This window comes from Phaethon aethereus (genome assembly GCF_964289735.1).
Source record: "Phaethon aethereus genome assembly, chromosome: 1".
Classification (NCBI taxonomy): Eukaryota; Metazoa; Chordata; class Aves; order Phaethontiformes; family Phaethontidae; genus Phaethon; species Phaethon aethereus.
The window spans coordinates 73,754,851-73,779,814 of record NC_138575.1 but is presented as its reverse complement, the minus strand read 5'-3'; the positions used below and the strand labels follow the sequence as shown (position 1 = coordinate 73,779,814).

The following is a 24,964-nucleotide window of genomic DNA, read 5'->3' as shown; positions in this document are numbered from 1 at the left end:
CTAAAGTCTAGTCTCCTTCTCTGGCCAGTAAGTTGTCTGAATTAAAAGGTCACTATTGACAAAATTATCTTTCCTGCTCTTTGTCCCACAGGCGCCTCTCTCCCCGTTGGCTGAGAGAGTCTCATCTTGTGGAGAAGACCTTTTCCGGAGAACCCAAAGGACAGCGACACTGAAGAAAATGGACACCATGCCCAACACCAAAGTCAGCCCCAGGTACACGTACCTGAGAGAGAAATGATTGATCAGAGCCTATTTCAAAGGCAACATATGACTAGAAGGCATCAAGGACACATTCATATTTTCAAGTGGTAAGGCTGAGTAAGGAAGCTCTTCAAGCAAAGTGATGACCCTGGAGATGAGAGTTTGCCAGCTCACCCAGGTCAGGTATTGTGTGGTCTGTGGCGAAAGAGTCTCAGGTATTGGCTGACCTCCTCCACCCCAGTGTGCTTTAGTGATAATAACACTAATATTTCTAGGGCAATTAATTTGTTTTTTGGTTGTCTCATAAACAGTACCAGTGATACCAAGACCATTTGATTGTATTTTTGCTTTACAGGCATAATGGCAGTAACAACAACAGCAGCAACTTTATGTTTTATTAGTAATGAGTCCCAACTGAGCTTTTGTTCTTTTCTTTGAATTTTCAAAACAAGATGTACCCTCCCCTCATGTTTTCTCCTGGTGGTGGGGGGAAGGGTAACCTGTTCTCTCATTTTCCTTTTACTATTATTATTCCATTCTTCATTTCTGATAATGCCTTTCATGAATACAGTTCAGATAATTACTCTCCTCTAGCAATAAATTAATAAGACAACACTGAATAAGACAACAATAAATAAAGACAACACTGTACTTAAGCCTCAGGATAAGCCAATCATGCTTTGTGGCACCGTTCCCTTCCTTTTTGTGGTCCAGCTCCAACATGGAGCAATGATGAGGTTTAACAGCCCATTTACTTATTTTCTTATTTATTTACTTACACACACATTCTTACAGCAGAGTTATTTAAAAATGGGGGCAGCTTTAACATAAAATTGAGGTTTTAACTGAACGTTTTTTGGGGTGAAAAATCAAGTGACCTAGATAATTCCAGCTGATATTAAAATAAGATACCCCCCCCCCCAAAAGAAATTAAACCAAAAGAGAATGCTAAAACCTGACCATTACTGTTAACATAGCTAGTCAGACTCCTTTATTTGGCATCAAATCTTTCACTCAAATTTTCTGACAGAAATTCTTCTACCAGTGCCAGGTGTAGATGTACTTAAAGAACACAAGGTAAAGAACACAAGGTAAAGAACACAGGTTAAAGAATAAATGGAGAAGAACTGTTACCTGAGTGCACTGGAGTTGTAGAGTCTGCACGCTCCTCTTCCCCCACATCTTTTGCTTCCCCATTTCAGGCAAGTGGTATCTATGGCCACTCCAAAATACACTGGGGCTGGAATTCCCGCTGGAGGCATTTAACAAATAAATAGAAGCAAGAAGGTTACTTTCCAGGGTGATCCAGAGACATGTTCATGTAGAACATTAAATAATACCATTCAAACAACAATGACACTTCCACACTGTTTGCTGGTTCGAGAAGTCGTGCCTTGTGCTGCCCAGGCACACACCACCCTTTCCTCCCTGTGGGGAACCAGGGTGGGGAGGAAATGCAGCTGGACATCAAAAAGCCTGTGGAAGTCAGCGGAAGGAGTGCTGGCCATATCTTCGTTTCCTCACCCCACAGGACCCCTCTGAGAAAAAAAAAAACCAAACTTCACCTTTCTTGAGAGCAATGGAGCCTGTTCCGCTTGGGGGTGGTGGGTGTCCTGTGTGTTGGTTGTGGGGGGTGAGAAGGGAGAGACACAGCGGGGCAGGGAGCCTACACGTATCCCGCAAGTACCCCGAGATCCTGCTGCGGCAGGGGCAAACCCACTGCAGTGCTTGTGAGTCACGAAAAGGAAAAACCTTTCTTCAGGTGCTGTTGGGAACATTGTGGGCTCTGTGCAACCTGGGGAGCCACCTGTGGTTGCTGGAATAGAAAGTAAGCCTGGAGGGAAAATCCTGCCTTGCAAAGCTGTGAGAAAGTGTCCAACAGGTTGTTTTGATGTAATTTCATCTGCCTCATCCAGCTCATCTAAGTCTGCTCTATTTAAATAAGTAACTTGCTTCTTGCTGATTATCACCTTTCCTATGAAGACATAGAGGATTTTAGAGTTTCCAGTTCATTGGCATCTCATGGTACCCTTGATTTTAGAGAAAACTTATAAGTGGTTCTACCACAAGGCTGCAGTGAACCCTGCCCCCAGGCACACCTGTACTTAGATTAATTCCCCTAGAAACTAAAGAAAATATGCCTGAAAAATGATGATAGATTCTGAGCTGTAGTTCTATTATGCTTGTTGTTGAATAAGGAGAGACAAGAAGTAATTTTGATGTTATGATCCTTCAGAGTCTGAAGGATCACTTTTCACCTCCTTTGACTTTAGCAGTGTTTATTTTTATAATACCTAAGACACAGTTATACAATCATAAATAGTATAACTACAAAGATGCTTCCTTTTTCCAATCCTTTTCCTAGTTTTTTTTTTTAAATCATGTAATATTAACTTGTCAGTTGGACATCATTCTTTCCAATAATCAAAGTTGAACTCTAGGATAAATAATTAATGAGGAGTATATTAAAATAGACCCCAGAGTACAACTGGACTTACCAAGCACTCTTATTGCCAGGGTATAGATACCAAGTGCAAATGATTTCAAGTGTGGTTTAATGCATCTAAAAATAATAAAAAAAAAGTGTTAAATAGACTGTGGATAATTTGAACACAAATAGAAAGCAAGAGGAAGGAAAGAAATGTGAGTTTTTCCTCCTTACTGACACTGACTTTAATAGAAATACAGAAACATGTAAATAATGTGATAAAATCACAACAGTATCTAGGAATTCTGAACATCTATACTCAATATCACATTTTAAGATGGCACTGCATTTTCAGATAATACCAGCACTTAGGAGTTACTAACGCAGGACAAGAAAACTGGTTGTGAAATACTCATCGCTGGATAGTCTTATTCAGTTAAACACTCTCTGAAATTGTGGATCATTATCCAGTCTAGTAGAAAGCATTTAGGCACTCAATTCTCATGGCACTGTATCTAGGATCAGGATCACACCTCCTGCAAAGGTAAATCCTCCAAGCCATTCTCTGACAGAAAGACCATTTGCATTTGGACTTTTGAGCTTGAAGCAGGGACCCAGCACAGACATCAGACCTTCTGGCCCCAGATCAGCCCTGCTCCAGCTTTGAGTCATCATCCTGGTTCTTCTAGGAGGGTAGAGGTCATGGGCAGGAGAACAGCTGCCTTTCACATCCATGTTAGCAGCAGTGTGCATATGGAGCCACTCAAATTGCTAAAACTCGTCCGCTGTTAACGCACCAGCTGCTTAGGTGTGCTGTTTCACCCAGCATGTATCAGACTGCCTATTACAATACCTAATCCAGCAGGAACCTGAGTACATGCTTTACTTCCAGCACGTGAGTAGTCCCAGTCACACGATTAAACTGGGACACACTTGATACGCGGGGTAACACATGTGTATCATTATGGTAATTGATAAAACTCCCTGTTGTCACAGTCATTCTATTAAATATAAAAAGAAAACAAAGTGGTCTGAAATTCAGTTGTCACTATGGATAAACACAGCACTTTGGAGGTCCAAGTCTATGTGCTCTGCACTAGGATGGATGCAGCTTCTGCAGAAATTCATGTAACCGGGAATACCTTTTAAAAAGTAATAGAGACATTACAGAACTAGCTCTTTTGTTCCCCACCAGTGAAGTTTTATTGTTTCCCAATGTAGCTGCCAGAACAGCATTAAGAACCCTTATTGTAAATTATATTCGTGTCATTTTCCCTTAATTCAGTGAAAATGGAAAAGGATGTGAAGGGCATATATGGAAAACAACAACAAAGTACCATGTTCAAAAAATCGTTGTGTGCGACTCATTTTGATCCGAGCTCTTTATTCTCTGATGCCCTGATCATGGATTATCATCATTCAGTCCATTATATTGTGGCTTATACAGGCAGTGCCACCTATGCAGGCACGAATATAATATGATTTTGAGCTGGAGGAACAGTGTTTTGTCCTCCTATCAGTTACATGTTACACAAGCAAGCCTCAGCGAAGAAGTCCTTTTAACCAAATGCGAGGGCATAGAAAGCAAAAAGTGGAAAATAAAACCAATAACTGGATATTTGTTATGTGTTCCATAGGATTTATATCCTGCAAAAAAAATCTTCTCTTTCAGGTGGAAAAAAACCTGTTTGAGCATTTGTATTGTCTTTGCACAGAAACACGAGTTTTTTGAGATCCTGTGTGAGGGCCAAACCTCTCAGGGAGATCTGAGACTTCCTTTTCACTGCCTAATCACCTGCTATTAATAGTTGGTGCTCGAACAGCTATCTGAATTGCAGCATTTTTTCCCCCAAACTTCAGGGCTTTCCCAAGTTCCTTGGCAATTGTAATTAGTTTAATACCACTAAAAAGACATTTCTGCAAATGACTCGGTCACTAGCTGTAAGCATATTTCAGTGATTTCAGTCGTGTAATCCCTCGAAGTAAATGTCACTGAATCTTACAGGCTTTTAGGGATTTAGCTGTATTTGTAGTCCATGAAAGGTGCAACGATATCTGCTTATCTGAAAACATCAGCTTGCTTAAGTAAGTAAGTGGTGAAATCTTATCAGAGCTAACTGAATACTGAATAATTTTAAAAACAGATAATTGGAAAAAATATTTAATGAAGTCTGCAACTTGACCTTGGGACTAGTTGTTTTCAAAGAGCATTTATTTTCTTTCAGGGAACAGAAGCAAGATTTCAGTTCAGACAGATTTTCAGGGAAAACCGGTCAGTGATGGATTTCAGAAAAGCAAGTGTGAGCTTAAAATGGAATTGTGCCCACAGGTCATTTGCAGAGGGGAAAAAAAAAGGATTGAACTTACATGTTTTGTTTAGCTGCACATCACATCTGGATGCCTTCAATACAACAGGAAAAACACATAACTTCTCAGGTTCAATTAAATGGCTCTCAAAGTAAAATGATTTTCAACAGAAATAAAAGCTCTGGAGCAGCACCAATAAAGCTGCTTTGCTGATTTCATATAACAAAATGTTTTAGTATCATCGTTGAAAACCTCTCTAAGCTTTTCTAAATAAATCCATTAAGCATTAAATCCCCCGAGAGCAAGTTCTTAGGGTTGAGAAGTGCAGGCAAGCCTGTGTGATTTAGGCCCGTAGGTGTTCCGCTATGAACCTCTCCTCCCAGGCACTCCTGCAGTGGAGACACGATGGAAAGCAGGAGCTTCAGCATGACCACGATGGTTTCGAGGCCCTTTGTGGTACCGTATCTGTACATTTTCTACCATATGTTTTATGGATAGAAAGGGGACATCATGTGGAGGGAAAGGGGAAGGAAACTGCATCCCTGCATAGCCCTACGCCCATATTTATACAACAAAAAATCCCCCTCTGCCAGAAGCAACCACAGAGGGCAACCTGGTGGAAATCCTGAAGGTTTTGCTATAATCTCTCAGCTCGTGGATCATCCTCCTCTAGGTGCGTGGACAGCTTCAGTGGTGCGTAGCTTCAGTAAAAATTGTCTAACATGGATTATAATATGATTGTTGTTCTTGGAGTAACTCCTTGGAGAGAGAGAGACGCCATGTGTTTTCGCAGTACTCGATGGTAACCCTACAAGGTGGGTGGGGACAGCTATGCAGCTTATGTGGCTTAAGGCATATACCTTACTGGCAGTGTTTGCAGAGGGCAGTGGAGATGGATCCTCACCGTAACCATTTCTGAAAGTCTCTGTGTGAATATTACTTCTGGTTCAAGGACTGTGCTGGAACCATAGCTGAAGTTACATTTCTTTACTGAGGTTTTTCCATGTAGCCTATATTCAGCCAGCTGTAGCACTGGTTTTTTCCTTGTGATATAAAGACACTGGCAATGAGATAGGGCCTGTTCCAGAAAAATTCATTGAAAAACCAAGAGAATTTTGGGGTAAGAAAGCACAACAATAACAAAGATTAGTTAAACTGTATTTGCCGTTGTTTTGTTTGAGAAGGAGAATGTACCCATCTGGAAATAATTTGGAAAGAGGAACTGGGAAAGAAAGCTTTCCAAAACAGAGTGGAGCAGCACTTAGAATCCAAAAATTGCAAGAAGCTGACAAAAATCCAGATTAATTGCTGGAAGTATTATATTCCTTTTGCACTTTCTAAAATTAGCTTAAAAGCTTACACTTGGTGATAGACAAATAGTTCCAGCAGTTAAATACATATTGGAAAAATCCCTTGAGAGAAACATTTAATAAACCCATGATTGTTATGACAGAAAAAAAAAATCTCATGCTAAATCTATCTTTGTTTTGAAGAGAGAAATCTGGGACAGAACAATTATATGGAATAATAAAATGGGCTAGAGGAGAAGAGTTGAGTGTACATAGAGGGTTTGGGTTAGATCACCTCTGTGTAGCTGTGGGTTGGTATCCATAGGAAGTGAGGAAAACTGGCTACCTACAAGCATACATGTGCACACATTGGCATATGCAGAGCTAATTTCCATTTACATGGAGGCCATTTAAGACCATTCTGGTGATGTAAAAGGCATTAAGAGAAATGGAATTTAGTATAAATGATAACCAGGCCTGCCATGACATGTTTAAAACTGGAATGGTATTGCTGGTAGAGATAGTCATAGGCACATTATTGCTTCAATAGTAGAAAACTCGTTGTCAAATATGATGATGCCTTTCAACAGTAAAAAAAAAATATTTTAAAAGCCACCTTGCATAGCTTTCACAATACTGTGTGGGGAGGGAGACCCAGTTATACATGTCAAAACACCTTGAAAACATTTGGCAATGCTAGCAGAAATTATTTCTTACCTTAGAAGCAATATGTATCCGGGTGTGCCACCTACTGACAAAGTATATGAGGTGATAACTGATATTACTAGGAAATACAGAAACATTTTTGGACACTCATTTCCTTTTTGACATGGTCCCACCACAGCTGAGGAGCTTTGTGAAGGAGATTCTGAGGTTCCCACACAGCTGCAGTTAAAAAATACCTGGAAGACAGAAGGCAAAAGTGTATGATAACCTAAACAGCAGAAAAGTGGATGTTCAGGAACTGGACATCATGCTTTTCTGGGTAGCCAAAAGTTTAAATCCAAACTAGAAAATGGTTTTCAAAGGAAATATCTTGTTCATTGAAGGAGAAATTTATAAAGATAGTATCTACTCTTGGTGAATGCATTTAGTGTTGGTTTTGGGTTTTTTTAAGTTTTGGTAGTCAACAGCTAAAGATCCTATATTCCTTGCTTGGGATTTCTGCTGGCAACAGCAATTGAGAAAGTTTTTAATGTGGGTGGCAGATTGCTAAAAAAACCTGATGGGTTTAGGGCTGGAGAGAATGTGCCTTACTCAATTTTAATCCACTTACTCTGACAGACCTGGTTATATTAGGAAAACTACCACATCACACATGGAAACCAAAGATTGTCTTACGGTGTTTTTCCCGCTGCCGCTGGATGCCTGGCAGCCGGCGAGACAAGCAGAAATGTAGGTTACTCCGTTTTCGCCGCAGATGGGGTCCCAGTCATTCTTGGAACATGCGCAGCCTGAGTTGCACTCTGAAAACAGTGCTTGCTCATCATCAGTCATCCATTTAGTTCTGGGGAAAAAGAGAAACTGCAATGATGTCTTCTAGCAGATGCGGAAGAAATCGTTATCAAATCATGGGTTATGCTCTCTGCCGGGTACACCTGGCCAGACCTTCTGTCTGTAGCCCATTAAGGTGTTGCCTCTTCACATACAGGCACCAGTGTCAATTTGTATTTCTCTGTTATAAAAAGGTTTTCACAGTATCACACCATGTACTGTGAGATAGTAGGTATTTTATTAAGGGCGACAGCTAAAAATTTCTGTTCTGATTTTCTAAGGTTTTAGTTATCTGAGGCTTGATGCAGTTTTAACAAAACTGGACAAAAAAAGTTTGATTACTCCAGTGGCAAAGAGGGGAGCAAGTTACTCATGGGAAGTCACTGTAGATGTTGGTGAGGAAATGATGAGAACGGGATTGATCCAAACTGAGGATCTGATACCTTGTATGACAGCTATCTGCCAACATCAGCCAGCTGCTACTGAAGTCACCAGAGCAGAGCAGATCCTGGGGCAGCTGTGGGGTTGGTGCTGGAAACCCCTCCCAAAAAGTGAGATTTACAGAGTGATAGCATGGGCAACAGTGACCAAAAAGTGCTAGCCTCAGGTGTACCTCATGGTTAATGTCATGGCTAACTCATGGTTAATCTATGAACCCTTAAATTTTGGGTCCAGAGGCTATTAAATGCCATAGGTTGTTCAGCAGCACACAGAGGCAAGGAACAATTAATTGAATCTCACCCCTCCTACTGAGCTCCTCACATTTCCAGAAATCTCTAGGCTCAAAGGATGGGTCCCATGGAAATAATAATTAAAAAGTAATCAGAAAAATAATCTGCACTTGTGGCATAAAACCCTCTGGGCTGAAGGCAACAATCATGAAAGGGTTCTGACACAATGCCCGCTGGAATAGACGGAGTGGTTTCCACCGCTTTGAATCAAATTTCTGGGAAGCATATTTAGGTCAGTCATTCTCTTTTCAACAATATATACTTTGTGGAATAAAATGAGGAAGGAGTGCAGTTTGCAATAGCACTTTATGCTGAAGCGTGCCCTTCCCAGCATACCCATGGTACGACACGGTCAGTCCAGCCACATCAGAGTTCTCACAGCCCATCGCAAATAATGAGAGGAGCAAAAGGTAACCAAAGAAAGACGATCCCAGAGAGAGTTTTGCGGCCCCTGAAACATTGATTCTGAATTTTTTCATGATCAGTCCCCCAGAGAATATGCCAAAGGCCACAGCAGGAATGTTGATAAGACCTGAAATCAAACAGAAAAATCTGTATTATTGAAAACCCCAGCTCAATGGACTATTTTCTTCAGCCACAAAAACAGCAGCAACAATAAGATGAAGCCACAAAATATAAAAGACCTTCAACTGGGGCATTTTATTTGTTCAGACTTGGATTGTTCCTATGAAGGTGCTGGGACTGCTTTATAAAACTTGCTCCCAGGGAAATATTTTTTGTTAGTTCTCTGATAGAGAGATTATGTATAAGGTTTAGATAATGATATTGCAATTTCTTAAGATAGGTGGTTTTTTCCACTGTTAGTTTGTCAGTGGAGGGATCATTGTAGCGTTAATTCAAATATTTTAATGTTATTCTTCATGAGAGCTGCTCTGTGCACAGAGAAGTTACCTGGGGTATTGTGCTGCTTAGGGCAGCCAGGACAGCCACAGCTCCATTGCACAGTTTGGGGCTTTTCTATAGACCTTCCCTGTGTCCTTCACCCATATAGCAACAGTAGGAGCAACAGGGGCCACTCTCTGGGGCTGCCCCATTCCTGCCTTCCAGGGCAGCTCCTGTCCTTCCCTTTTCCACTGACAGGAGGAGCCTGAACTGCTTGTTCCCGCACCTTGAATACTGTGTTCAGTTTTGGGCCCCTCACTACAAGAAGGACACTGAGGTGCTGGAGCGTGTCCAGAGAAGGGCAACGAAGCTGGTGAGGGGTCTGGAGCACAAGTCTTATGAGGAGCGGCTGAGGGAACTGGGGTTGTTCAGTCTGGAAAGAAGGAGGCTGAGGAGAGACCTTATCGCTCTCTACAACTACCTGGAAAGGGGGTTGTAGTGACATGGGTGTTGGTCTCTTCCCTCAACTAACTAGTGATAGGACGAGAGGAAATGGCCTCAAGTTGCGCCAGGGGAGGTTTAGATTGGATATTAGGAAAAATTTCTTCACCGAGAGGATGGTCAAGCATTGGAACAGGCTGCCCAGGGAGGTGGTGGAGTCACCACCTCTGGAAGTGTTCAAAAAACGTATGGATGTGGCGCTTCAGGACATGGTTTAGGGAACATGGTGGCACTGGATTAATGGTTGGACTTGATGATCTTGAAGGTCCTTTCCAACCTTAGTGATTCTGTGATTCTGTGATTCCTAAAGGGCAAATTCAGTTTTACCTACAGTATTATGAAATCTGGAGCAAGATCTGCTTTTTCTGTTTTCATCCAGCCATGAAGAAAGGCTGTAAGAGTTGGGGTTGTTCAGCCTGGAGAAGAGAAGGCTCTGGGGAGGCCTTATTGCAGCCTTCCAGTACTTAAAGGGGGCTTATAGGAAAGATGGGGACAGACTTTTTAGCAAGGTCTGTTGCAACAGGGCAAGAGGTAATGGTTCCAATCTAAAAGACAGTAAATTTAGACTAGATATTAGGAAGAAATTTTTTACAATGAGGGTGATGAAACACTGGCACAGGTTGCCGAGAGAGGTGGCAGATGCTTCATCCCTGGAAACATTCAAGGTCAGGTTGGACGGGGCTCTGAGCAACCTGATCTAGTTGAAGATGCTGCTCACTGCAGGGGGGTTGGACTAGATGACCTTAAAAGGTTCCTTTCAACCCAAACTATTCTATGATTCTATGAAATTGATAATCCCCTAGAGAAGTCTCCGAGAGGGAGAGAGAGTGGTATGTCATCACCTCCGTGCCCAGGAGAGTTAGGGAATTTCTCTGGGTTTGGTGAAATGCTTCCTTAGGTGAGTGTTGCAACAGCAGAGAGACAGGCGTACCCCACGGGCTCTCTGGTATCAGGCTTCAGGCAATCAAGTGGAAAAGCGCTGAAGGAAACACGTAAAATTGGGTGACCATGAAGCCTCACCTGGACAGCTTTGCTCAAAGCAGTGCCCGTATTGGTAGACATGGACAACAAGAACAAAAAAAAATCCCATTCAGTACATGCAAAAAAGACGTAAACAGAGACCACTGTAAATGATACTGCACAGTCAAGCAAGGTGGCCTTTGCTGAATTTCACTGTTACTGAAAATGATTTTCCCATTATTTCCCAGCCAGTTCCAGCACATTAAAGTCTCCCCTTTCGCAGGGCTGCGTATGCCGTTTGCATCTTTAATTCATCCTGATACCTAGCAGTGCTGAGCCGAGCGAGTGTACAAAACTCAGGCAAGTACCAAAGCATGTGTGCATTCATATAGCAGATGAAGTTTCAGAAGTTTGTTCAGAGCACTGGAGGTATTATAACATGATTTTAAATGACTTGGTATAAAACATCAGTTTATGAAATTAGAGTCTAATCTGCCTGCTAGGAAGTGCACTGGGATCCCTTAAATTTCTGGGTCGAGTCAATGTTTGATCCACCTGTACACATAGAAAAAACGCAGTGCTTAGAAGAGATGCTAGTAGGTATGTTTGATATTAGTTTTTCTAATTATTCTATGTAGCAAACCCAGCACCTTGGCCGTGTACATGACCCCCATTCAGTTACTGACAAGGTTCGGGAAGCTTCAGTGGGGCGGCATTTTTCACTCTGCATACGCATGAAAATTGTACTTCAGGGGATTTAGAAGCAGCATCCAAATTGTAGCATATGCAAATTAAGAGTCACTATATAACAGGTTTTCCTGTTCTCTTTTGCTTGTAAAACGGGACTGGGATTGGAACTGGGAGCTGTGCGATGCACCAGAGAGTACCCGCAATCTGCTTGCCCGTTCCTGTGCACCCCTTTTGTTCATGCCTTTGTCTCATAGCCTCACAGAGAACTCTGCTGCTTCACACTGGCATCATGGTGCGGGGGGAGCAAAGTGTGTACATTTAAGGAAAATCATACAAACACAGCAGGAGCCATTTTACTTTCTTGCACATTCTTTGGGTTGTGAATACTAAAAAATAAACTCATATAACCTCCAGCTGTTTGTTGGTTGTTTTTTTTTTTATAGTGCTTCAAATTGACAATTTTAGTAGCTATTGGAGAGACTGTGATAGAAATTGTTTGGGAGAAAAAAAAAAGAAGAAATAGGAAAAGAGTTAGGGAAAGGGAAACAGACACTGTAAGTTCTAGTCAATCCTCAGCTTTCTTAGCAAGGGTGGATTGGAAGAGAAAGGAAAAGGAGGAAGGAAAACCACCTTATTGCAGGGATGGCCAGTCAGGCAGGATCGTTCCCTAGCCAAGCCATCACACGTTCTCTGTTGGATATAGTCCTTATGCTTTGTGAAATCAGATGGATCTTAATCCTCACTCAGTTTGCACATACCTGAAAGCTTAGCTCCAGAAAATCTTTAAATACAATGAGAGGTACTGTACTGAATGTAGGGATTGTTTTCTGGACTTTCTCTGGCCATCAACTACGCTTGAAGATTTCCCCTTGCTTTGAGGAGTTTCGTGCCAGGAAATTCCAGCTTCTATCTTTAAGGAATTAACATAGCACAATGGATCAATACAGCTTTTCTTCATATATATACCTCTGTTGCTGCGCAACTAATGCAGCTCTGAAACAAGGCAGTTCCCTCTGTATTGGGTAGATGTAAACCTCTTTGCTGTCTAATGCTATTGAACCCCTGGACCTCGGGAACTGAACCCAAGCCTGCATGCAGGTTCAGCAACTGGGCAGTGAAGTTCACCATGAAGACATCTCCAAAAATGGCCACTTCGGTACCCAAAGGCAGAAGCAGCTTCTCTCTCTCTTGTGCTGTACGGGAGGGCTTGGGAGACTAGCTGCACAAGAGAGAAAGGCTCTTAGGTAAAGGTAGGGCAGAAATACCTATCTTTCCTTCACCAGCATCGCACTGAGATAACGTTAGGTTTCTAACGCATGTATTGTGTGAACACTGATACGACTTTGACTTCCTTTTATTTAACACCAACCTCTGCAGAAAGTAAGAAATCACTGGCAATATCCCAGCTACTTAATGGTCAGTCGTTTAGCACTCACTGAGCTGATCTTCATTTCGCTGAAATAAAAGGGAAGCCAGCAAGGGAACAGATCTGTCTGATGACAAAATTATGTAAAGTATTTTAAAATTAATTCTCTTTTTGATTATTCTCTTATGCTCTACATACATACATTAGTTTTCAAATTCCCATAAAATGGGAAATAAGGTATCAAATCATGGATACTTTCTCAGCAACTCGTGCATAGATAAACTCAGAGCCAACTAGTGCTAAAGCAGAAATGAAATAACTTACCTGTATGAGCTAGAACTTAAAGCCAGACAAAGAAGAAGAAATAAACATACCCTAAAAAAATCTGATTTTCCCTATGTGTATATATATGTCACTCCTAAAATGTCCATTTTTAAGATATCAAGAAGCAGATATAGCATTACCTATAACAAAATTAGTTTTTGAAGATGTTTGCCCATACTGTTGTTCGATATACTTTGGCTTATATGTCACCATGCCAATTAAAGAATTGAACTGAATGATACTTGCACACAAATACAGAATGTAAACTGGATTCCCAAAGAGGTTCTTCAGTGATGGCAAGAAGTCTGCAAGACAAAATGGCAGAAATGACAAAAGGCCAGAGACTGCTGTGAATAATGCTTTGCAACATGTTTGCACTTTCCAGAGAAGGACTGCAGAGTATTTAAGAAGGAATCCACAAAGTTCCATGATGCTCCCAAGAGCTCCCCCATTTTTGGATGGGGGAACAGTGGAGCAAAATACTAAGCATCAATTTCCCAGAAGAGATACCTTGTTTTATATATCTTCTTTCTATCATAAACCAGAACTAACTTGGTTTCTATCTGTCCTCAACAGCCACAGCATCTTTTAGCTTAATTTGGAGGCAGAGAGGGCTCAGCACAGCTGACAGTAAGCACGGACATACTGAGTTACGGATTCAAGTTCTGAGGGAAAATACTTTTGGCAAAGTAGGACCAAGGAAATTCAGTTGTGCAATACATCTCATGTCTAAATCCAGAGAGCCTCCTAAAATACTGTATCTAGTCTGTGCCCACCCTTATTCTGATCAGATATTGTATGTGTTTTTCTAATGGATGACCTTAAAGAAAAGAGTTTAGCAAAAACTGAGATTTTTTGATAGTTGCTTCTGCAACAGTCATCTGTGAATGACAAATTTTTGCAGAGTTTCATGACATGTGCTGGGCCACTAGTGTAATTTTACAAATCTCAGCTGGAGAAATTCTGCATGCAAGAGCAGATCCAGGGAGCAATGAAAAGACCTTTTTTGTGCATAATAGTCAGGCAGAGTTTGATGCGTGAGGGAAAATAGCAATTCTGAAGCCATTAAAACGTGGCCTCAGAAAATATAAAGTTTTAAAGTATAAAAGCTAGTGAGAGAAAGACTTGACGGTCAGGAAAGAAACTCTAGTGGCTTGCCTTTTGCCATCTCAGCAATCTTCACTTGTTGCTGGTAAGATTTGCGTTGGTCCTTGTTATCCTCAGTGATGAACTTCGACTGCTCGGAAGAGGTACTGGAGTCCTTTCTGCCCTCTGGTTTCGGGAGGTGCTTTGGCAGGAACCAGAAAGGGATGCCGGCCAGAACGCTAATCGCACCCGCTATTAAGTAACCCAGCCACCAGGCTCCCACCCACTGCACGTCCTTGTGAGTTATCGTTACGCTGTCTGGAGAAAGTTAAAAAAAAAAAAAAAAAAAAAGAGAGAAACAAATAAAGGCTTTTTGCGACTGTTTGCCGATAACAAGAAAGGTGATTTCGCAGGGACTTTCTCCAGAGGAGTCCACCCCCACCGCGCCAGGTTTAGCTGTGCTGTGTGTCGCTAGCGGCGTTACAGGAGCAATTGTGGGCAGGCAAGAAGGACTTGGCGGTTCCTGGGACAGAGCAGCCGCCTTCCCCTGACACCGCAGGGTCCCCAGCCGTGCCACTCGCACGTTCCCAGGGAGGCTGCAAGGCCCAGGACGTGGGGTGATCCAGGTGGCCACGCACTTGCTCCCAGCCAGGCTGTTCCGCGCAGAATGCCGGGGCATAACGGGCTGGAAGGCGCTTTCTCATGAGGAAGGCAGTCGGGAGCCCGGGTACCCACTGCAAGGCTGCTTTTCTAGGCCGTGACAGCGTAGTGCAAACTGCACGCACACAGCTCTCGGCCCGCTGCGAGCCTCGGCCCGCTGCGAGCCTCGGCCCTGCCTCCCCCTGCGGCCTGCTGTCCCTCCGCAGCCTCCCCACCAGGCCACCCCCGGGGGGCACCAGCGGCAGATCTGCTGGGGCTGAGGAAGAGTCAGGCCTCCTACTTCATCCATACCCATCCTTCTTGCTAGCCTTTTCTGCTTGGGGCGTTGCATTGCTGTCACCCTTTTCGGGTGACACCCTTTTGTCACCACTTAATGAAATTACGTGTCTGCTCCGCCCTTGCTAGCCCCTTACGCCTAGAAGCTAACTAGATCGTTCTCAGCCTAAAATAGGCATTTTGGAGCCTGACTGAATTTTTAAAACCTGAGTGTTCTGACTTACCCAGATCTACAAAGCCAATGTCAACATAAAGTTTGGCACACAGGGATCCTAGAAGAAAGCCAAATATCGGCCCTATAATTGCAACTGTCTGTACGCACCCTGCAACAGAAAATGGGACTGTTACGCTTCCGAGTTAAGAGCAGCACCGGTTCTTGCTGGACCTAACAGCAAAGTACGACAAGGGATGGGTAACAAGTGATACAGTCTTAAAATACTGAGCCAACCTTTGCTTTCTGGCACATTATTTACACAAGTTAGAACAATTTCAAGGAGAAAAAAGCCAACAATAAAATTGCCCCCACTGTATTGACAGGTTAATTTTTTTTTGTTATCATCCGATTAAAGAATGAAATTCAGCCCAAAGGAAGAAAAGTCAGCGAACTTAATGGCCTAAACTCAATAGCAGCACCAATCTATAATTGCTGGAAACTCTTTACCTGATTAGATTAAAGTAACTGGAAAACAAGTATCAATTATTTAAGTCAATTGATTAAGTTGTGGTGGGCCCTGAATAGGCTGAAAAATCACTTTGCTTTGGTACCCAATATTGACATGTTTCAATACACCCTCAGCCAAACTTTCTGAGTATTTTGAATTTTCAAAATTGATCTGGAAATCTGGGAATACCGAATCTTTTACAGAGAGAACCTGAATTTCTGCCTTTTGCCAGGCTGGAAACTTGTCAACGCAAGGGACTGATGGGGAAGAATTTTTTGGTAATATTTCAGGTGAACGTGCAGGGGTCTTCAGACAATGAACAAAACAGGAGAACAGTGACACCAACTTTTTAAAGCCTCAGCACTATTGTTTATAATCGTACCTGAATCTGGAGGGTATGTTTTGAGTGCCTGCTGAAATTCTATTTTAAGTGCTTAAAAGAGTACATGTTTTTTATCACTTTCCAGGGAACTGAATGTGCACAGAGGCTCAGCAGTCCACATCCAGAAGAATTAGGAAGATTAGGGTAACAGCAGGAACCTAAGGTCAAATTCTTTCCTCAAATTAAGATAATGGAACTGTGCTGCTATAATGAAAGAGGAACTTGGTCCCTTGAGTGTACATGACTGTTAAATAAACTTTAATATTGGAAATTATGCAAACAAAACTTTCAGGGCAAGTTAATTCAATAACAGTCATTCCATTATTCAGAATGACTCAGTTTCCTCTGGGGAAAAATCCATTAGGAAAAAAAAAATATTTATTTTACCGATGTATAAGGCAGCATTCTCTTCAACGGCATAATCATCAATGTATGTAATTCCCAGAGGCTGGATAGGAGTTTCACCTATTCCACGCAAAAGATTTCCCAGTAAAACATAGATCCACATGGAAGAGCCTGCTTCTTTTTCACATCCTGGGCACATGACAAGAGGGACAACAATGATGTGTTTTTCATAACAGTTTGACACTGGATACACAGGACTTCTAAAATACTTCTAATGTGGGAAAACCAGTATGAAAACTCTGAAAATGGTTTTGTGTGGTGTGGGGATGGCAATTTTAACTCAATCAGCTTCAGGTGGACACACGTTTAGCATGAACTGCTTTAGTCAAAGACATTAGAAAATTGGCCGGTTTTATAAATTTGTCGCCACATCCATTTTAGAAACCTTTTTCACTTCCTTCTAACCAAAACTGGGATCTCCTAATGTAAAGGTTTGAGAAATACTGACACTAGTGAGTGCTGCCAGTCACATCTAATCCACAGGTACGGGGATGCAAACATACACATTTTTTGTGACATGTAGAGGGTTTGATTTGCTCATCCACAGCTTATTCATGGCTGGGCATTGGGGAAGAAGGCTTCTTGTCCACAAGGAACTCAACGCACCCAGAGAGGACACAGCTTTGTGGTGTGCAAAATGAGGTCAGCGGGCAGGGAGAGAAACAAGAAGGGGGGTCTGTAGGCCAGGAGACCCAAGTGACTATTTCCAGTGGGCTGAGGATCTAAAGGTGCATTTCCCAACAAAGGGAAGATCATGACTTTCCACGGTCCCCATGGGACACTGGTGTTTCTGCAAGCCACAAAGCTGCAGAAAGTTGCTGGAGGAGACAACAAGGCTGGAGGAAAGGCTGCAGCCTGAAAAAACTCTTGGCAGTGGGCAGTGGCAGTTATATATTTATTTTTAATAAATTTGCCTCAGCCAGTAGATCTGGCTTTTCTGTGGGAAAGATTTGTCTGATTCCCATTTATTATTTTCTGGGTTCTAAGAAGCTATTGCATGAGAGTTTGGAAGCCTCTTGGTGTATTTTAGTGTGCTTATCACAGTATTGAACAGAGATCATTCTCACCTGCATTTATTTTTGCTTGAGATTTTTCCAAGGCTGAGAGTGGAGTTTCGCTTTTATCCTGCAGACATGGAGAGATGCTAACAGTCGAATTGATGGTGGAAGAGAATCTTTCATATCGATATCTGTTTATAAACCAAAGTTGTTTTTTACTGTCCCAACTTATAAGAAAAAGCAAACAGATCTGTTGCTACCAAGGAACATAGCATTTAAATGCAAATTTCATCTGCATCCAGTATTGCCAATGATGGTTTACAGGGGATAAATGGAACTCGGTTTATACTGTGGTAGTACATGAAAATTGTCCCTTTGGTTCTCTTTGTGTCACAGTGATGCATTTCAGTTTAACAGGCACTTTGCTCTGCTATGATGCATGAATCTGTACTAAGAGATTATCAGACAGTGGGTGTATCCTCTCTCTTGTGCTTGATACTTAGACTGTCTTCCTCTGTTTAGTCACAACTTTATCACTGATGCTTCAAAAATTCTTAAACTGTGTCAAAACGTGGCTGATCGAGATCACAGACTAATAATACAAGAAGTTGATTACAACTGAGAATAGCATATATGTTATTTGCTCTACAGTAATAAGTATTTTCACCCCAAAAAATTAGATTGAGTAACCACACCCACATATGCCTATTTCTACATGCATCTTGACAATCAATGCCTAAATATTTTAGCGAGCTAACATTCATTGTGCATAGCCCAGTTGGAAAATACCGATTACTTTGCACTTACCGTCCCATGAAGAACTGGGGCATTGCAATTAAGAATGTTCCAGCTGACATAATTAAACAGCCTGCTCCAATTATTCTTGGCCTGTGAAGCTTCGCTCCAAAGTAGCTTACAAGAATTATGATCAGGAGGTTTCCTTTGAGAGTACAAAAGGAAAACTGAGTTTTACAGCTTGTTGATAAGAGATTCCCTAAAATAACGATTCCTACTGTGTGGTAGAGGCAGCGATTTCAGGGGGAGAGGACTGATCACAGAGGGTTGGTGTTTCGCCCTCTTTCCAGGCATTGTTACAGGAGCCCAATGCCTTCCCTGATGAGAAAACCATAAACTCTTGGGTAAGCAGCTGGAAAAGAGGAGGACTGTGCCAGCTGACGAGAAGAAATAACCAGGAAAGCAGGAAAAAAGGAAATCAAACAGAGCTTTATACACATAGGCTAAGATTTCATTCCCATGAATACTACAGTCCACTGAACACCCACGAGATAAATTCAGTAATCTGAAATCGTAAGAGACAATCTCATGATGGAAACCTTAGTGCAAGAGGGAAGGGGATGCACTGGACAATGAACATAGATTGCAGTTAGAGGTTTGTACTCTTGCTGCTTAATAAATCACGAAGGGCAATTCGCTCCTTGTGGGGGATTTTTGAGGGATTGCTGAGAAAAGAGAGAAGGCAGAAATCTGTGCAGGTAAATTCTCATTCAACATTAAAAATTTCTCTTAGTATTAATTAGCTGGACAACAAGCTTATCAAATTACAAAATATTTAGGACTATGTTGAATTGCTTGTATTAGCAACCCTATCCTATCCAATGTAATCATACTGACAGTCATGATGATTTTTACTAGGTGAATCTTGCTCAATTTTAATGGTTCAAGGAGATTTATGCAACAATTTTTCACAAAAAATTGCATCGCTGTTTTTTTTCTGAAAACAAAAATACGTTTCTATAGCACATACCAATTTCAAAACTGCCGTCAATAACGCCAACCAAAGAGGAAGGGATATCAAATCTTCTTTCTATTTGTGTGATAGTACTTTTTAGATAACTTCCTGACAGTGCTTTAGCAAAGTAAACAAAAGACAATGCACCGAGAAATATCTGTGAAAGAAATTGACAGTGATTAAAATCAGGCATATTTTTAAACATTTTTTACATTCCCATCTCTTCTTTTTCCAAATAAGCACATCAATATTTCTCCTACTTTTTACGAAATGCTAGGTTGCCGATCTGTCCATTTCTTACAAGCAATAATAATATAAACGGAATACTTGTTATCAACCGCTGCTAATTTCAGGTAGATGCCAAAGCTACTGATGCTTTGAAGGACAGAGACACGTACCACCATCCTGATCTCTCTAAGGAGGAGTTATCTTGCACAATAACAATAGGGGTAAATGTTAAGTGTGGCTTGGTATAGAGGCAAGTTATTTGGGCATATTTTAACCCAGGCTTTTGCAATCGTCTGGATTTGAGAGTCCTGTTCTGGTAAGTCGTTGCCACTGAAGCCCAGGGTGGCCAGGAGGGAGAAGTCTCTGCTTCCTGTTAAATGGCTCCATGAATTGAACGGTGACCTGCCAGGCAATTCTCTTCTAGGCTCGTCCTTTCCCCACCAGACCTCTTGCAAGCTCTAATACCTAACTTTCCTTTTGAATGCACACTGCATTTTGCTGGGGGACAACCTTCTCTCATCCTTGTGTTTTGCAGAGGCAGTTATTTTCTCATACTTATCACTACATTTGTTTTAGTGTGTTAGTCTGAATCAGGAATAGGCTTTGGAAATGAAACTCCCACCCTCTTCACTGCACTTTGGTACCTACGTGCAGACTGAATCCCTTTTACACAAAATTAAACTGGAAGATGTGCTCCAGAAGGGCATTATATTCACTTCAATGGCCCTTCAGTCTCTGGGGCAAGACTAGAGCTGGTCTGAAGTAACTCCCCACCCTGAAATGTGTACAGTGGGAGTGCAGGGTCCTTAGCACCAACTCTTTCACTCCTGCAGGGCTATTGCTTAAATTTGCCTTCACTGAATCCAGCCGTCCAGAGTTTACAAGCTCCAGCAATACTCACACACCGTGCAATTGGTCATGGAAGCCACAGCATTGCGTTCCAGCTTCAGATACAGGTAGCGTTGACTGAATATATAGGGGTGCTCTTTGTAAAAGGTGTTAAAAATAAAACCCCAAACCCTAAACAGAAACTAAAAGACACAGTAATGTTTGTTATAAAGAGAGGTCTAGACCCTTATCCTACTCCTTAGGCCTGCTCTCTGAGCAATCACGCTTCCAGTAAGCAGGTGCTCTGACGCAATGTACTCACCTCCAATGCAATACTCCTTACAACATCTCATTTGACAAGGCACATTGGTAATAACAATGGCATCACTGTTGAATGCAAATTCTTGTGTTAGTGTTTAAATCTATCTCTGTGTCACATTCAACACACTTTACCCAGTGCTGGTTATTCCTCCTTTAGAAACACTTGTGGGTAAATAAACAGTATCTGGTTCTTATTTCTGACAGTGAGGGCTCTCAGAGAGGTCTCTAGTAAAAATATTGCCATAATATTTTACATTTTCTGTGTGTTTATGCCCTTGGATTTTAAATATCAATGTGAAAGCAAATACATTTTTTCACTGGAAAATTGTATAGGTCAGACTAGAACTTCAAACATCTCTGTCTCTCTTTGGCACAAGTTTTTCTACTGGTCTACTTCTACTGTCCCGGGATGGAGATGGAGACTGCATGCAGTGGTGGAAAAATGCTCCTGATTTAGAGCTGGGACAGAAAGGTGCACATGATTTCACATTCTTCTGCGGTTTGTCAAGGACTGTAAGTAAATATTTCATGACATCCTTCTGGTTAATAAAGGCAATTTTAACACATGGGAAGGCTGATAATTGGTAAAAACAACCTTTTGAATATGCATATTGTTTTGGGAACATATTAAGCGAACATAGATCCGAAGCAGAGTGTTTCGTGACTTACAAATATTTTTAATAATTTCATACTGACTCGTCAAGACATAATCAGAACTGAAAAAGGATTAGTTCACCAAAAAAAAGAAGTTTTCTAAGTCCCTACTGGATTAGGTTAATCATATCAGTTTGGGTTCCCGGAAGACACTATTATTTTTAACAGAAAGAAACTGAGCTGAAATATTATTGTTTTTCTATTTTTGGAGCTAATAAACTGATTCCTGACTGGCTAATCTGTGACTGAAGGTTTATTCAATGAGGGAATCGGATTATAGAGGAACAATGATAGAATTACTATTATGCTACAAATTTACTTAAAGCAACTCATCTTCTTTTTCAAAACAGGACCCCATTTCCGGGCCTTTACAGGATCACACAAAATTAAGGAGAATATTCAGGAATCCAAAAGTTTTTATAGCAGTCATCAGACTAAATTAATCCTGCAGTATCTTAACTGCTTTGTATAATTTATAGACTTTAGGTCAACTATTGCTGAAGTCATCGTCTGTATTGGGAGCTGGGTTAGTATCTGAAAGTAGATGTGTGTGTGTGAGAGAGAAAGAGAAAAAACAACGAAATAAATACAGACTGTGCAAGATGGAAAGAACCGGGCAAGGTCAAAGACTCATTTTCCGTATAAGCCAAATCACCTCATCTCACCATTGTAGGGTAATTCATTGGGACCTCACCCGGGAGAGTGTCAGCATTCTACAGCCTGGGTTTGGAAAGCAGGTAGAGATGGTAGGCAGAGCATCATGCTGCTGCCTGCACCCCAGCGTCCCACACCGGGAGGAATGCTCCTCCGAGGTGCAGCGGTCCTACGCTCAGGTAGGTACAGCTGCATTACGAGGCTTAAAGCAGGGAGCTTCCATTGCCTCCAGGAAGTACTTCTCATGAGTGAGATAAATGCAGATACAGCGGTGATACTTCTGCAGTTTCGTTTCAAAGTCACCTCATGCAGAGGTCTCTCAGACCAGGAATATTACAATTTAATGACAATATTAATACCTTAATAATATAGCACTCAAAACATGCGGACCACAATACAAGTATCATTTTTCAGAGCCCAGAAGATGACCATGGCTACAATCTTAAAAAAGCAATCTGTAGTAACAGCTGCCTGTGGTACCTGTCTGCTGATACTCTGTTCTTAACTTCAGGAAAACAGGTTGGTGCAATAAGGAGGGTATAGTGACCTTTCAGGATGACCCTTGAAGATATCTGAACACGCAAGCCTCAACCAATGTTATATTTGAACATTGCCAAACTGTCGGCAAATACAGATCTGAAGCAGACTTTTTTTGTGGCTTAGAAATATCTTTAATAATTTCATACTGACTCAGCAAGACATAATCAGAACTGAAAAAGGGATAGTTCACCAAAAAAAAAAAGAGGTTTTCTAAGTCCCTACCGGAATATTCAAAAACTCTTACTCTACCTTTATACTTCCACAACACGATTGTTTTTCCTTGGATGCAGAAGATTCAGATTTGAATGAAGATCGGTCAACAGGCAGGACTGTGTTGTTTGAGAAAAACTGAGTATTTTCTTTTGATGAAATCTCCATGATGATATCCCCTGCCTCTAAACCAGAAAACATAGAGAACATTTTAAAAAGGCATCCTATTAGCTCAGCCTCAAAAGCTCGTCATGTGACAGCAACACCCCGCTGTACTGTTTTCCCTACAACAGCAATTATCAAACTTTACAACAGAATCTGACCAGTGCACTGGATGTTTAATTATGGAAATTTGCAATCCACTTGCCTATAATAATGAAGATTAAATCATACTCAGCAAACAGTCGTCATCTTCATTCTCTAGCTATCATCAATGTGATTTCAGTGAACGTTTGACCAAGCATTACTGGCAGACTAAATGAGGCTTTTTAACATTTTAAACAACATTTCTGGAGCCTATATATAAGTTCACATTTCTAGATGTGACCATGTCTGCAGAGATTTCTCAGAGACTATCTCTGAATTTCCCATATATCTAGGACATTAAGTAATTAGATCAAAAGAAATCTAACCCTGTTAATGAGGGTCTTGAATTGTTCTAGATTGAAACATTAGCTCTAATCGTCTGACGTTAGCTAATGAGTTACACAAGAATAAAGAGGTTTAGTTCCCTTTACCATTTTAGATAGAGCCTTAGGGCTCAGTGGTCAGTTGTTACAGGAAAAATGTGAATTTACTTCGTTGCAGGTAAATACAAAGAAGTAAAGAAAACCTAAATACTGCACTTTGAGAACAAAAGATATCAGTAATTCTCAAATCTCTACTTACATACTGCAGTACTTTGTTCTTAATTTCAATCTCTAAATCAGATCTGAAAATACTTAGGAAATCAGCTTCTGTGTTCACTTTTAAGCGGCACTATGTTTTATAGAACTGCTGGCTGAAAATACGAATAGGAGTAGTTCCTATTCTTTTATGTTTGTCTAAAGACACAGATCTTAAACCCATATATATTAAAAAATATGTATGATTTTATTTATATGTGTATATACATGTACATACATGGGGTTTCATGGCTTCCCAAGGGTCTGTGCAGTAGGCATTTGTGTTTCTAGTAACGTAACTGAAAATAACAAAAGAATATCTAGATGCTAAGATTGGCTCATCCAAATACTTGTCTAGGCAAGTTCATGTACAGCTAAGGCAAAAAGACTGTGGCTGTGGTACCAACATTTTCACTGAGATCTCTCCATCACATCAGATGAAATAAAAGTTACTGACTACATATGAGAGAAATATTTGCATTTGACACTGCCCTGGCAGGGACTCCAATGTATTTCCTTGTCAGCACTAATGAGTATACAGATTTTTTCAAAACAACAATAACAAAATAAGAATGGTTTGTGCTTGCCACAGAAAACTTATAACCTATTCCTTCTCTGCTTCTGACTTTCTTGCAATCTTGGGAAAAGTCACATCATCTCTCTGTTCCCCACTTCTGAACTTGTGCAATGGGGAATGACAGCATGTACCTCACAACACTCACACAAGGATAAATTCATTCAAACTTGTGAGCATGGGCATAACACTCACATAGGGCATGCTGCCATGTAAGCACATCAAATAGCCTTTGGCTTAAGGTGTGAAGTGCTCTGTGTATTACTACCGCAGCGATCTCAGGACGAAAAAAATTGAAACAGGAAAACATCTGAAAAACAGCTAAAAGTGAACTGTCCTTTTCTCTGAGCAAAGCAACATCCAACCAGAGAAGGTCCAGCAGAGGGGCAGGGGCCCTGCACAGTCTCCTCCACTGCACCCTATATGCAGGACTGACCAAAAAAACCCTAAAACCATGGAGGTGTGGGGGTGGAATATGACACACCAATGCTTGACAGCAGCATGCAAGTTCGTGCCACACTGAGTCGGTACAATTCTCAAATGGACAGGAGAGCTTAAATAAAACTTATACTCAGCAGTATAAAAAAGTATTACAGTATAAAAATTATTATCATTTATTATTTGACTCTGGATGTCAAATGGAAGCCTGCTAGGAATGACTGATAGCCATACAAGTTTTACAGGCTTTAATGTATCCCCGGTTGTTCCTACGGCACAG

At 41.3% G+C, this 24,964-nt stretch overlaps 1 protein-coding gene across 1 annotated transcript; it reads right to left on the bottom strand.

Annotated features, from left to right (window-relative positions):
• On the bottom strand, positions 1-22,971 carry SLCO1C1 (solute carrier organic anion transporter family member 1C1; the record flags this gene model as incomplete). Its single annotated transcript, XM_082003678.1, has 14 exons — positions 22,828-22,971; positions 19,369-19,510; positions 18,411-18,543; positions 17,673-17,794; positions 16,588-16,734; positions 15,381-15,479; positions 14,293-14,538; positions 13,275-13,439; positions 8,787-8,982; positions 7,567-7,732; positions 6,943-7,127; positions 2,700-2,764; positions 1,336-1,453; positions 1-223 (listed from the first exon to the last, which is right to left on the bottom strand). The coding sequence occupies exons 1-14, from the start codon at positions 22,954-22,956 to the stop codon at positions 1-3; spliced, it is 2,136 nt and encodes a 711-aa protein (XP_081859804.1). The 5' UTR covers positions 22,957-22,971.
• Positions 22,972-24,964: the final 1,993 nt, after the last annotated feature.